Source organism: Rhopalosiphum padi, chromosome 4, assembly GCF_020882245.1.
Source record: "Rhopalosiphum padi isolate XX-2018 chromosome 4, ASM2088224v1, whole genome shotgun sequence".
Lineage (NCBI taxonomy): Eukaryota > Metazoa > Arthropoda > Insecta > Hemiptera > Aphididae > Rhopalosiphum > Rhopalosiphum padi.
Window position 1 is genome coordinate 34,121,561 of NC_083600.1, and position 15,038 is coordinate 34,136,598.

Here is a 15,038-nt window from a genome sequence, read left to right on the forward strand (position 1 = left end):
CAAATATTTTATGTATTATATGAAAATATATGTTAATAAAAGCAAATAGTATTTTATTATTGTTATATAGGTATATAAATGAATAGTTGGTATCATTATACAATTGCGTCAGCAATTTTTCTTCACTTTTAATATTAATTTATAAAAAAAAAAATACTTGTTCAACACGTATTTTGATATTTGAAAAAAAAAACTTTTCTTCGATTATAAATAAATCAATTATTATATGCGAGTTATCGTTGTTTAAGCTAAGCAATTTGGAGATTAAGGTATTACGATATAAAATATAAAATATTATTGTTGTTTAAATCGACAGATTAAATACAATTAGTGTAGCCTGCAACTAAATGAATCAGCCCTTATCAGGACGCTGGCCCGTCTCGAGCGTCAACAACACATACGCGTGATTGCCATTATAAGCATATCAATTTATTTATCCGTTCTATTAACAACTTACACATGCTTCTCACCACCTCTATCTGTACTGCACAGGTTACTTACCTGATATTACAGCCTATCGATTGCCGAGCATGAAAACCAATCGTTTGCACGATATTTTAAACGTTGGCCACTGTTTCAGGGTCACGACGATTACTACCGTGGCGGTCAGCTGGAAGGTGTTTCGCACAGGACCGGAACCGGCAACCAGTCGTCCAGGTCTTCACACCACCAGCCCCCGCTGCACCAGTTCGGTCCGGCCGCGGTGGACTGTAAACAGTCGCTTATGGGGGGCCGTGGCGGTCCCGGTGCCGTGCCAGTGCGCAAGCACAAAAGGCCCGGGAACACGATGCCCCCCGATCGGCTACATCAGCAGCAGCATCAACAGCACCAGCACCAGCACCAACGCATCAGTTTTTCCAGTTCTGAGGAGGAGGAGTTGAGATCCACGTCCGAGTGCACTAGCTGCGATGAGCACGAAAGCGAAAAAGGTAAGCCGTCCGTATAATATAGCGTCAACTATCGTGTACCAACAATCATATAGTGTTAGGTATAATATATAGTCACACGCGTCTTGTGTATGTAAAATAATGTAGGTATATATATATTATATAGAGCATGTTTCGTTTAACCAGTCACATTATAATAACCCTTTTTTCGGAAATTTTTTTTGAAGTACATAAAAATCAATTTTTTTATATTAAAATTTTAATGACAAACAACATATTTAATCTATAGTAGGAAACCGTATTAAAATTATAAATGTTTAAATATTGAAAAAATTTTCTATTAATAAATGTTAATAGTTAAGATATTTTAATTTTCTCCACAGGACATCTGCACGTGTTGTCTTTGTCTTAATGCATATACTAACAACATAGCAAATTTGCGGTAGATATGAGTAGGTATGTAAAGTAGTATTACAAAATTGAAAACCTTCATGTTTAGTTAGAAATTAAAATATCAAAATATCAACGGTACGATACTGATAATGTTCTAAATTTTAATTTTGATAATAGGTAAATTCTCTCTAATATTAAAGCTAACAACACATGATGTGTTCTATACTGAACGGAATTTTGCTATGTTGCATGCATATAAGAAAGGAGACAACACATGCTTGTGGCATCCTTGTAGTTAGGTTAAATAATCAAAAATAAACATTTAAAATCGATAAGAAATTACCACCGATTTTAAATTTTAAAATGTAAGTACAAGTTTTTGTTAAAAAATGCATATACCTAAAAAGCAGTAAAAATTAGATTAACGAAATGTTTTGTTATAATTTTGTTTAAATAACCATTATTGGCTCGATAAATATTAGTGTGACTAGTTAAATGAAACATGCTTGTATAATATGCACGGTTTATACCATGCATACTGACTGCTGTGCACATAGTTGTCAGTAACGCATGCGTATAATTGTGGACACTTCTTCGGCGCGTAAATTCGTAAATGTCGTAGCTTCACAAATATATTTAATATATTATAATACACATAATTAGGTAAAGATACATTTCGATGTGCAGTTTAAATCATTTCAAGATTTTTTGGCTGTTTTTAGAACTATACACCCATTTTTGGAAGATAATTTATTTTTATTTTTTACAATTATACTCGCTATTATTCATTTGTTCTTCAATACACCCACCCTCCTCCACATCATTACGTCAATACTCTAGATTTCTCTGACGCGAACAAGTCTGGAGTAGGCAGGAACGCGGTGCGAATGTAATTCGTCGCGAAAACTATAGTAATGTTATTGATTGAACTGACGTACAGGTGACGCAGAGAGTAATGCGGGAGAAGACCAGACTTATAAACATTCAATGACATTATCATCGGTAGGTTTTGGCATTTGTAAAGACCTTTTTTTTATTTTTCATTTTTTTTTTTTGTATTCAATAACGATTATTCTACATCGTTGTATTCAATTTTTTGTTTTTGTGATTATATTACCTACTTTTATTTTTGGTTTTGGTGTTGGATGAGATTTTTTTATTTAATTTTGTGTTTTTTTTTAAATTTTGATTTTTTCTTTATGGCGTTACCCAGCAAACATGCATGCGTCGTGACACTCTTTGACCCTCTTGACTTTAAACATATTTGTGTTTTATTTATTGCGCTCTATTATTATGGTTGGGGCTCTTGAGTCTGGGCGGTTTGAGGTTAGGGGTGACATTGTGTTGTCATTTAGCAATTTACCGCAAGATGGGTACCATTAATGGACTAAGGCGAAAGAAAACTGTGCGGTTCGATCACCGACATCATCAAACGACACAACAAACGTCCAAAGACTCCGGATTTGACACCGGCAGTTCGATATTCACGTCCAATGACGACCCAATATACCTCGGCGACATTAAGGTACTAAAATGCGTTAAGCATCGAATTAAAACTTAAAAATCAAAATAACACAATAAAGTAGAATATTTTAAAGGCCAAATTGAAAAGCCTTTATTTCATAGGTACATTGGTACATATATTATGATGTATATTAAATATATCATTATAGTATAGTAATGCCGGGCTGCATAAACAATGACTAGACATTTAATTAATTAACTGTGAGCCAATTAACATTATTAGCGGTCCATGGTTGATCCATTATTACATTTTAGTGAACCTTAAATGTTTAAATTGAAACATTTTTATGCGATTCGGCGTTAGTTTACTTATCAATTACTATAGTTTGCTGACATTCTTATAATGTCGTAAATCAAAATTTCACTATGTCGAAATAGTTGTATACGATTGATTTGTAACACCAATATGAACGCGCTCATAAATCATGATACACAATTAAATTGCATTTCTACTGTTCGAAAAAATCATTTAAAACTTTATTATAGTTATAATTATATTTCCCGATCATTTAACCAATCGGCTAAACTAAATTTATAAATAAAAAAAAAATAGTGCAATTTATTGTTACTGAGTGGGATTTGACTACATTTTTGGAATATGAAATAATATTGTCGCTGTCTATTATTAAACGTTTATAATTAATTTAATTCAATTTTTCTTCGAAATATTAAGTTGTACTTATCCATAGATTTGTAATGTATAATTAATTGAATTAGAAAAAAATATAAATTAGTAATTTAATATATTTTATATATAATTCTAGTTATTATTATAAAATTTAGTTTTATTGTGTTAAATTTTGTATTTACATATATATATAATATATTTTATAATCAGCATACGATACGGTAGAAGTAAAAATTATATTTATTCTATTAAAAAATGTAAAAATAATTCCTTCGATAGGGGTACCACAAATATACATATAACATATATATATCTGTTCTTTGTATTAGATAATTTAAATCATATCTCAAAATGTCGTTAATAATATAGTTTGCCTATCTCTTTATTAAACCAACTGTGTTATGAAGGTAAGATAGACTTAATTCAAATGTATAACGGGAATTTATTTTCATAAAATTCAATATCAAAGTTTATCTATTTTTATTATGACATTACCTGTATCAACTGTAAATTAGTAAGTTTTTAAAAATAACTATAATATTCCTCAAGAAAAATGATATGAAATATCGCTTGAATTTCATTCAAATTTACATAGGTATCAGATACAATTTTTACACACTGCTAACAGCTTTTTTGCATGTTATTTATTATTTGTTATATTATTTTTCAATTTTGCATGTGTATTGTGTATAATCCTTTTTGTAGTTGAGAATATTTTCTTTTCTTAATATTATTGGTAGATAGTTCAATGATTGAAATGATAATTATATGTATTACTTGATAATACATGATATCTAATTGTAACAAAACATTACTGAGGTATACTTTATATCACGATATTAATGCTAAAGGTTATATGTGCCTATTACCTATAATAATATTATGTGATTACAATGTTAATGAACATTTAACTTTTAATAACTTTCAGTATATTAAGACCTACATTTTAAACGAATGGAATAAAAATCTAAGAAAAAAAAATTAATACAAAATCTATTTTGTTGTATATTTTTGTCGAACAGTGATTATTTTTCTTTAGTTATCTTCGCACATTCGTAATTAGAAAAAACTATCTCTCTGGTCAGCTTATTAATTCACTCAATTTTTGTTGAATTGATTTAGGAACTGATTATTTGTTAATAATTTACAATTCGTAACAAAATATTGTCTAATTTTTTCGTTTTTAAAATAAATACTCATTGAAATTTAATAATACATAACATAATGTACAATGATGGATAATACTATATTATAAAATATAAATAGATTTTACCACTCGTTATCTAGTTACAATCAGCGGAAGGATAATAAGTAATAACATTAACGAATGATACGTCACACTGAATTCATATAAACGATTAACTATTTTACAAAATGATTGAACGAACAAATATTGATGGATTTACTTGTTAGTTGTTTCTTTGACCCTCGATTGTTGGTCTTTATTTCGGTTAAAACAATAGATTTTTTTTCGCCGAATCGAAAAAAAATTGAGACAATTCATACTTGTCAGTTGAACTTTGGATTTTCTGAACATATACACACATACACACACATAGAAATATAATTGGTTTTCTATATTAATACTTAAAAAAAAAATGATACAATTTTAAAAAAATCAGTGGTATGTTAAGTTACGATTAGATAGGGTCTGGCGCATGCAGCCGTCTCCTCGGGGCTAATGCTGATTCTGTTTGCAGCAACCGATGTCGTGGCAACGGAGCCCCGATAACAAGTTCTTGATAGGTCACATGGTGCTTAACAAGTCTGTTTGGGAGACCCCGATCAGCCCGTCTTCCAGCGCGGCCGCCATGTTGGGCCTGAAAATCACCGGCGGCAAATTCCTATCGGCCACCGGAAGGAGATGTGCGATTATCGATCGCGTCCGGAAAGGCAGTACAGCTGACATGGAGGGAAATTTGAAACCGGGTTAGTGGGACACACGGCGTCTGTTGTTTCTCTTCTCCATCCACTGTCGCTCCTATTTTCTCGTCCGCAGTCGGTTAAAGAATCAAACGCATAATAATACAATTTCCGTTTGCAAAAATTATATTTATATATAAAGGGAGTTTTTAGACTTCACAAGATTCATGTAAATTTCTGCCAACACATACATTTATACACTTATTAATACTTAAGGTTACATAAATTATATAAAATAATTGAAATTATACTAAAATCATATTTTTTAACTATACGTAGTAAAATTAAGTTTCATTAACTTTCCCCTATTTTTGCAAATTATAATATATTATAGATACATTTTTTTTTTGTTTCATCAGTACAGTAAAATTTAACTCAACAGATACATTTTTTGTAAAATAAAAAAAATAATCATTATTTTTAAAATTGTATGAAAATAATTTTAATAATAACTCTTACATTGACCAATTCAAATATGTATATAGTTAATTACATTTTTTAAATTGTTTTATAAATATTCTATTTCTAACTTATTGGACATGGAAATACATTTTAGTTAATTTGATTTGTTTTGAAAACTAATAATTTATTTTCAAAACAGTTATTACTATTATTTTAAACAGTGAAATTATTACAGTTATAACAGTGACTATTTAGAACACGGATATATTGAATATTAATTAAAAAATACTAGCTGCGTTAAATACTAAAGAAAATCATATTATTTGTTATATAATAATAATTTATAAAAGTATTTAGTGGTATAAAATGTTCAAATTTGTATATATAATTTAATTATATATTAGTTAGTAGTATATTTTTAGTTTAGATTGAGTAAAATACGGTTAATTTATTAATTTATTAAATACATTTAAATTTATAAATTGATTTGAAATGAAACGTTACCTATATTTAATATGGGCTTAAATTTAAAATATTATCATCCAATCAATCTGGAATAATTAGTAGCTATAATAATGAAAAATAAAAATGATAGTTTTTTTTTAAATTTAGTATTATTTAATACAGACTTAGTATTGTGTGATTTATTTTAAGAAAACATGTTATAGTTAATCATAGCCTACAGTTATTAATATTAAACAAAAATGCGAATTAAAGAATTATATTTTAATTTATTTAATTTAATAACATTTTAATATTGTATTTGTCTATAATAACAGGAGACGAGGTGTTGGAATGGAATGGTTGTTTATTGCAAGGAAAAACACAAAAAGAAGTCTCGGATATTATTTCAGAATCAAAACATTTGCCTCAAATCGAGCTCAAAGTGTCCAGGTCAATACTTCCGAGAAGAGCAAGTTATGGCACTCCAACTAAAGGTATACATTTTAAAAAGGTACTATTATAGTCCCTATTATAATGCCTATATTGATTAATGATGCCTGTTTCATTTTATTTCAGCTAAAACGAGTTCAATGGGTTAGCGCGATTTCAAACCGCCCTACTGATGCCCCTCACCCCCTTTAGATTTATAAAAATTGAATAAAAAAGAATTTTAAAATTACAATAGCAATAAATATTTATGTTTTTCAGGCTTATATGATTTGCGTAAAGATAAACCTTATGTAATGGTGACTTCGCCGGGTAGTCCTGAGCATTTGGCTTCAAATCCAGCCCGGGTCTTAAGGGCTTCCAAAAGTGTTAGTGGACCGAATAGTTTACATGTCGGAGGGAAGATACAGGTAACAAAAATAAATTAAATGTACTGTTCAAGTACTAACCTTGTTATTATTTTGTATGGGTGCTTTAGGTCAAATTAGGTTTTGACCCGCAATCATTAAAGTTGGTCGTAACTATAATGGCCGCTTCAAGTCTGGTACCGCGGTCTGATGGTTCACCAAGATCAGCATACGCCAAAGTATGTCTTTTACCGGATACAAGTGAGAAATCCAAACGAAGGACTAAAACGATAATGAATTCCACTGATCCTAAATGGAATCAAAATTTTTCATTTACAACTATGAGAAGGTCTGATTTGAAGTTTAAAGTTCTTCAAATTTCGTTGTGGGATTATGATAATAACCCTACAAATCAATTTCTTGGAGAGGTACTAATCGAATTGGGAATAAAAAAATTAGAAAATTTGGCTGAATGGTATCCATTAACTGCACATCAAGAAATAACTGTATGTTTTTTAAATTTATTTAATTTGTAATCTATTATTAATTTATCGCTTTCAAATACTGTTTATAGGGAGAAGGTGGTGTTTCAATAGGTGATTATGATATGGAATACTCAGGAGAACACTTGTCTCCACCATCTACATTATCTCGACAATCAGATTCAGATGCTTCGGATGTTGATGATTGTTGTAGTGGACGACGAGTTGGAGCAGATGGCGCGTCTATAAGTAGCCTTGGTAGTTCTATAAGGTATAGTCTAACATAATATGATTAGATGTTATATCATAAATAAAAAAAACAACGAATTTTTAGCCCGCCGCCTGATTATGATCATTTGGATCGGAGAAAAAGTCGTAGGGATATGTCACCACTGCAAAAGTCATATGTGTATGGCACTACAATTGAAAAAAAATATGGATATGAAGTCAGTTTAAAAGTAAATACTCACGATAAAAAAAAGGTTTTTATAAAAATTTAAAATATTAAAATATTAATTTGTATAGCAGCAGTCCGTTCCAATTCGACCTACTACAAGTGTTAGTCATAGATCGAGATCTGCTGCACCAACTGATTCTCCTAGTCAACATTCCAGATCACGTTCAAAAAGTCCAACTATGCTCTCCGATAGAAGAAGTTTATCTCCACCAGACTATAGGTATCCCGGAGGTGTTCAAAGCTATAGACAAGGTCCTTCAAGATTCTTAGCTAGGTCAGCAACAGCTACTCCTACATCCACGCCAAAAAAACGTCAACTTCCCCAAATTCCAGGAACTATGCCTTCTTCTTTAGATGAACGAATTCCATATGTAAGTTTAAATAAGCACTATTTTTATTTAACATGAATCAAACGTCAATATTTCAGTATTTTGATGACCAAACGTCATCGGTCCGAAGAAGAACGAGACAAATGCAACCTCGAAGAATTCAGAGTAGAACAGGAGGCCTTGGTAGATTACACCATTATGGTGGATTAAGTGATAGTGATATACCTATGCAACAACTTCGGTCTCTGACACCTCCACATGTTAGAGGATCAATGATGTCCAGAGGAGAAACTGGTGATACTTGTGATATTGATGATAGCGATAGTGTTATCAGCAGTGCTTTATCTACGCAATCTGAACAGCCCAGATCAACGATATTTTGGTAAAGAATAAGACATTGTTTAATCAGGATGTTAAGATTACATTCCTTATAAATAACAAAATTAAGTTAGAATTTATGTATTGTTTTAGAATCATTACTCATCTATTTTTTATACATTTAGATTTCTGATATTTCAAAGTGGCATATTGTGCGTGTAAACATCCTTTAAATAGAGTACATTTGTTACATCGGCTCGAAAATTTATTAGTATTTTTACATACGTATTGATGAATGAGACAATATCTGAAAATCTCACGCCAGTGTGTTTTGTCTTTTGCAGCTGCTGCAACGCCACCGATTACCGCTACCCATCAACGTCACATTCACCCAGCTGTAGTTTTAGTAAAAGTAGTAGCAAGCGTGATAGTATACATTTGTACCGTTATAATTCATTTCCTGCTGATTATTTTTTACTCCATCCGATAGACAATAGACCGGTTTTGACGGAAAATTCGCCGACTGAAAACCCAAAACCATTAAAAAAAACACGATTTAATTTAAATCATCTTGATAATCACGATCCTTTTTATGATTCCGATTCCGGGTTGGATATGCTAGGTTTTCAATCACCAACAGAAAGACAAAGATCCCGTAGGAAAAGAAATTTGACTCTAGATTTAGGCGAATCAGTGTTAGACGTAGTGGGTAGCTATAGTGGCGCTGCTGTAGCGTTTAGTTATGCTTTAACCGACCCTTTAAATGCTATTGTCCATGGCAGTGATTATGGAGCGTCGCACAGTAGATCTGGATCACAACAATCTCCCGTCATGGCACCAACAACCGATAGCAAGAGGGCTCAATTTTCACGGAGCCTATCTAATGCTGATGTACAGACAGATAACATAACCGGTATAGTTAAAGTAAAGTTAGTGTTTTAATTTATAATTAAATCGTTAATGTCCGTTTTTAGATTCTGGTAGTTCAGGAAAACGAAGAGGCGATTCGTCTTCCTTAACAGAAAGTGCCGGTAAAAGCTCAGCTTCTGGGACCAACTCTTCCACTTCTGGTATGGGCAAAAAAAGTGCGTCAGCTTCTCAATTATCAGCAACCGGTGAGTGGTACTCTCTCTCAAAAAAAATCTTATACGACTCCATGACTAAATATGTTTGAGAAAATTATAGTTTTCCTTAATAAACGTGAAAAAACAGGATTGTGAATTTCTCAAATAAATCAATAATTGTAAAAATCACTAAGACTAATTTTGTAAAAATCGTTTGACCGGGAAATTTGCTTATCTCGGGTTATATCCTCAATTAATTATTATTTATTATTTCAAATTTTTTCGTTACAATTTATTTTGTAAAACATGAAAAAATTTAGAAAACTATTTAGACATAACTTATATTTTAGAACTATTTATCAGGTTGTTTGAACATATATTATTTTGAAACAGTCAAGTTAATTTGTATCTAAGCCAATCCAACGATTTATTATATTTATACCAATTATATACTTTTTTATTACAATTTTCCTTTTTCTTACATTTAATTAAAATTTTCCAGAATAGTAGTTTTTTATTCAATTTGTATTTTAATAGCTATGATTATTTTCCAATTTCATTTTCCTAGTAAATTTACTAATTTTGGGCTGGATTTAAAGGGCGCAAGCGTAGGTTAGGTTTTGGTTCGAAAGGAAAATCTTCGTTTACGGTGCACAGAAGTGAAGAAGTGCTGCCTGGGGCAAGTCGCCCCCTCGTCAAACAGCCGTCCAGCGTTTCTAGTGACGGTGAAGCATCCCAAGACGGCGAAAGGTTAATAATGTATGATATTTGTAATTTTTATGAAAAAAAAAAAAAATTAGAAAACAATTATAACTATAAAACCACGGAGATATTGATGGTATCCTGGATGAAGACCAAACATGGTAAAAGTCAAAGAAGCCTGTGTATATTGTCGTTTTGGTTTGATGATTTTCAAAAAAAAAAGAAGTTTGCCTTTGCATGGGGATTGGATCATCACTCGTGTACATATAATTTTTGTTGTAGAATGTTTGTGCAAACTCTGAACATATTTATGAAAAGATAACATCGTCGCTAGAAATATTCAATACAGTTATTTTCATGGAAAATAATAAACAGACGCTTGTAAATATTGCGAATTACAAACACCCCGGCTACGTCTATTGGTATTGGAACATTTTCAGTCATTGTAGACAACCAATAGTCGTATTCCGGTTAGATGATCTTTCGTATTATCACTTAGTCATATATCAATACTTTAGGAGTTCGTGCATAGTTGTAGAATGCTTTATTACGGTACATAATGAAGTATGGTTTTTCCACACGTACAAATTTTATTTTAAACTGTATAAATGGTGTGTATAAAAATAAATGGAAAAAATTTGTGCCGGTATCACCTGAATCCTATACCTAGCAGATCATTGTGATATATCCTAATTACTAGAAAACTCCAATCTCAATTTAATTGTTTCGGATATTGTTTTATTTGATTGATTGTTGGATAGAAGGAAGGAGCTCGAAAGGGAAACGCGGTTCAGGTGGAGGAGGCGGTGGCGCCCAACCCAATTTTAAGCGGTCCCAAGAGGTGGCCCCGGGCAGACAAGCAAGCCTCACCAGTCTTTCTAGTGATTGTCCAAGCTCGTAAGTAATCCTGATTCTCTCCCAAATCATCCAAATACATCAATTTATCTCTATTTTGGCCTGTGTGTTTATTTTTAGCTTAAAATTCTTCTCTTAATGCACGTTAATACTTTATGTACGCAATTAATACTAAAACGGGTCGTATATAAAATAATAGAAAAAACAAAAAAAATTTATAATAACAATAAATCTTTCACTGTACCTATTGTTTAAATTTAAATAAATTATTTTGGATTTTCGAATAATATTTTATTTATTTAATTTAAATTTTATTGAATTAACGCTTAAAAGGCTCAAGTGCAAAAATATAATAAACAAACATAAGTATGTTACATGATGCGGACATATTATGAGATAATATATTATATAATACCACTTGGCGTTAAATATTAAAATTAAGTTCTGTGTTGCCATTTGGATTATAGGACAGTTATTTTCTTGCAAATAATATAGTAACATTCAAAATTGTATTATTTTATATGATATTCTATTTCATTATACTTACTTACGAGAACTTGCATTTAAATATGGTATAATTTTTTGTTGAAATTTCATTGGGTACTTAACAGTAAATTATTTTAGTTAAGAAAATATTTATTTTATTATTGGGTTTATATTTATTTATTCAAGACATTTGAGTACAAAAACAAATTAGTAATCATTTATGTTATAATATATTTCAAATTGAGTAGATTTTAAATTATTGCACCAATATTTTCACTTAAATTCATAATAGTTACCAAGCTTAAAATAAATGCTTTGATTTCTTCGTTGTTTATGATTAATTAATGTGCTCATGTGTTACATTAATACTTGTACAACACATAATCAATATATTTTTGTTTAGTTTAATATACTTGTTTGAAGAAAACTCTTCAATACTTATATTATAAGAAATTAGAATACATGCGTAATTTACAAAGTATTGAACAATAATTTGTAGGTTCTTATTAAATGTATTTATTGAATAATATAGTTTATATAATGCATAATATACATCATTTGATATTTCATCAAGTAGGTTAGAAGACTGGTTAGAGTAATCATTTTATGAAAATAATATGTTATACGATATTATGTCCAAAACTATAATACAAACGTGTCTAAATTATATTATTTATGAACAAGTATAACATATTTGTATTTACACTATTAATAATCAATAATACATTAATACCATATAATACTTTTCCAATCAGAGAAATAAGCATAGGTACGTATTTATTTGCATAAGTTTCTTATTAAACACTTAGCTTACTTTTATTAGTATGATTGATAAACTGATGTATTTCGATGTTTATAAATTTAAAACAAATCCTACTTATATTTCAAACGCCATAGTTGGAAAACTTAAGTGTTTAATTAAATGCACATTTTTATTAATACATTTTATACTCTAATACTAATTATTATTTAAAAATTGGTATGCAGATTACATACTAATTTAACTGTTTGTATAATGATTTATATAATATATCAAAAAAACTTATTTGTGTTCTTGTGTAAATAAAATAATGTTACGGTTTGTGTTTTTTTTTTTAAATGTCTTCAAAGTACTTGATATAATACATTTTAATGAGACATAAAGTGGACTTTTATGTTATATTAACTGACTATTGTTATATTATCTTAATGTGTACAACATTTGATTCTAAATTTGTGTTAAAAAGATTTAAATTTGGAAAATGATTTCCAATTTGAACGTTTCTTTTCAACCATGTAAATAAACAGTTCAATAAAATATGGTAAGTAGTACATTCGTAGGAATCAATGTTTCATCATTAGCAGCACGCGTTACCATTATTTAAAGCTTTGCATTGTTAGTTATTGATTTTCATAGAAAGTTTACATTTGCACGTGCATGAATTTGTAAATAAATATTTTTCTAATTACTTTTAGCAACATAATTTAATATTATATAGAAAAATATATTTAACGCTAATCATATAAATGAAACATGTTTCAAGTGATAATATGTATGGATAACAATTATAAGCTATACATATTTCACAATGTACAGTTTCCCAAAGCGTCACCCTATCACTAAAAACTGATGTTTCAAGCATATCTTTAGAGATATTTCACATGTAAATATGGATCTGATCTGATTAATTTTATGACACATTTTAAATCCAAAACATAATTTTATATGTGGCTACAAAAAAAAAAAAAAATATATACATAATAGATTTTTAACGATGCATAGTATGCAGGAGAATGTATTAGATTTTATTGATTTTATTTACCCCCAAAACAATAAATGTTTCATACTATCTAGAGAAAAGAAATGTTGAGTCGACCATATGTATTAGTTTCTTGAATGTAGATGGATTAAGACTTCAATGAAATTATATTTAAAGTTGTAAATTCAAATTTAATACATTTTAGTAATTTTACAACTCCTTATTGCATACAATGTATCGCAAGGCCGTATCTGGTGGGGGGGAGTGAATCCCCCCCGAAATTTTTTCGTGTTATAATTATGTGGTAGTAAAATAAATATTTCAATCTCTGTTTTAATCAAAACACAATTTTTTTAGCTTAACTCCCCCCTCCCCGAAATTAATTTCCAGTTACGGCCTTGATGTATAGGTTTTTGAATATTTAAAATCCAAGAATAAGTAAGGTAAGATATATTTTAGGATACAAAATGCTTTAATGGTAATTACTTGTTATTACAATTATTGTATAATATATACTATTCTCATGTTTGGTCTTCACGTGACTATCAATTTCTTCAAGCACTATGGCGATCTATGCCAATAATCTATCTTTCTTCAAACGGTCGTGAATATTATTTAGTATTTTTTTTTCTAAGGTAGACCTTTGTTTAGATCGATATCGTATATAATAATTAATTCTTTTGTAAAATTTAACTTTTTTTCATTCGTCATTTTAGCGCCGGCCAGTCCACCGAGGGCGAAGTGACTACGTTTATTGGTAAACTTGGACCAGGACAAAAAGTTAGTCGACAAATATTGGGGACTCCATATCGAGGTGACGTTAAAATCGGATTCAATTTTTTCGTTAACTTTATGGAAGTCACTGTTTTTGAAGCCAAGGATCTAATTAATGTTAAAGAAACGAAAACAAAGCTTCCAGGTATAAAAATATAAATTATATAATGTTTTCTTTTAGACTAGAAATTAATTAATAATGAATTTTAAAGAAAGTACTGATTTAATTTAAATGCCAATTTATTTGAATACTTTTCAGTTATTTTTAATGTAGATATTTTTATATTATGTATTACATTAAAAAAAAATAATATATTTTAACAGATACATATGTTAAAGTATACCTCGTGAAAGGCAAAAAATGTGTGGAAAAACATCGTACAAAAACAATTAAAGAGAGCTTGCAACCTAAGTACATGGAAATGCTCAAATTTAAAAGTTCCCCTGCAGGTTGTTTAATCCAGGTACGCTTGTTTTTTTTTTTACTTCTATTACTTAAAGTTTCATTGGATATTGCTTAAGCAATTTCTAAACTATGTCACTGTTTCAATAGCTATGTCGTGCTTAAAATTTTTATCAAACAGTGAATTATTGATAGTTGATCTATTTATATAAAAATGTATCTATAAAACAAAATAATTCTTATTTTTTTTTTGGTTTTTACTTTTTTGTTAAATTTCATTCCTTTTAATAAAAATCGTTAATCTTTGTTATTTATATTAATGTATTTTGTATCAAAATAAATAATAGTTTTAAGTTGATTTAAAACATACCACATTAGAAAGAGATCGAATTTTTACAAACTGAAAATCGTTTTAAGAGTTTACAAGTTCCTGT

At 29.7% G+C, this 15,038-nt stretch overlaps 1 protein-coding gene across 12 annotated transcripts in view; it reads left to right on the top strand.

Annotated features, from left to right (window-relative positions):
* Positions 1 to 15,038, top strand: part of LOC132930318 (regulating synaptic membrane exocytosis protein 2) — a 31,951-nt gene that overhangs the window by 13,723 nt on the left and 3,190 nt on the right. Inside the window, exons 4-19 of one of the 12 annotated variants that reach the window (XM_060996127.1) lie at positions 581 to 929; positions 2,221 to 2,282; positions 5,133 to 5,361; positions 6,537 to 6,695; positions 6,778 to 6,795; positions 6,910 to 7,058; positions 7,127 to 7,501; positions 7,570 to 7,748; positions 7,812 to 7,935; positions 8,003 to 8,305; positions 8,362 to 8,645; positions 9,364 to 9,494; positions 9,556 to 9,696; positions 10,245 to 10,404; positions 14,144 to 14,346; positions 14,526 to 14,665. In XM_060996127.1, the coding sequence (XP_060852110.1) occupies positions 581 to 929; positions 2,221 to 2,282; positions 5,133 to 5,361; positions 6,537 to 6,695; positions 6,778 to 6,795; positions 6,910 to 7,058; positions 7,127 to 7,501; positions 7,570 to 7,748; positions 7,812 to 7,935; positions 8,003 to 8,305; positions 8,362 to 8,645; positions 9,364 to 9,494; positions 9,556 to 9,696; positions 10,245 to 10,404; positions 14,144 to 14,346; positions 14,526 to 14,665 (3,006 nt within the window). Of the gene's footprint in view, positions 1 to 580; positions 930 to 2,220; positions 2,283 to 2,635; positions 2,806 to 5,132; positions 5,362 to 6,536; positions 6,696 to 6,777; positions 6,796 to 6,909; positions 7,059 to 7,126; positions 7,502 to 7,569; positions 7,749 to 7,811; positions 7,936 to 8,002; positions 8,306 to 8,361; positions 8,646 to 8,925; positions 9,495 to 9,555; positions 9,697 to 10,244; positions 10,405 to 11,108; positions 11,245 to 14,143; positions 14,347 to 14,525; positions 14,666 to 15,038 lie in introns of all 12 variants that reach the window. The other 11 variants (XM_060996117.1, XM_060996118.1, XM_060996120.1 and 8 more) reach the window with 11 other exon arrangements.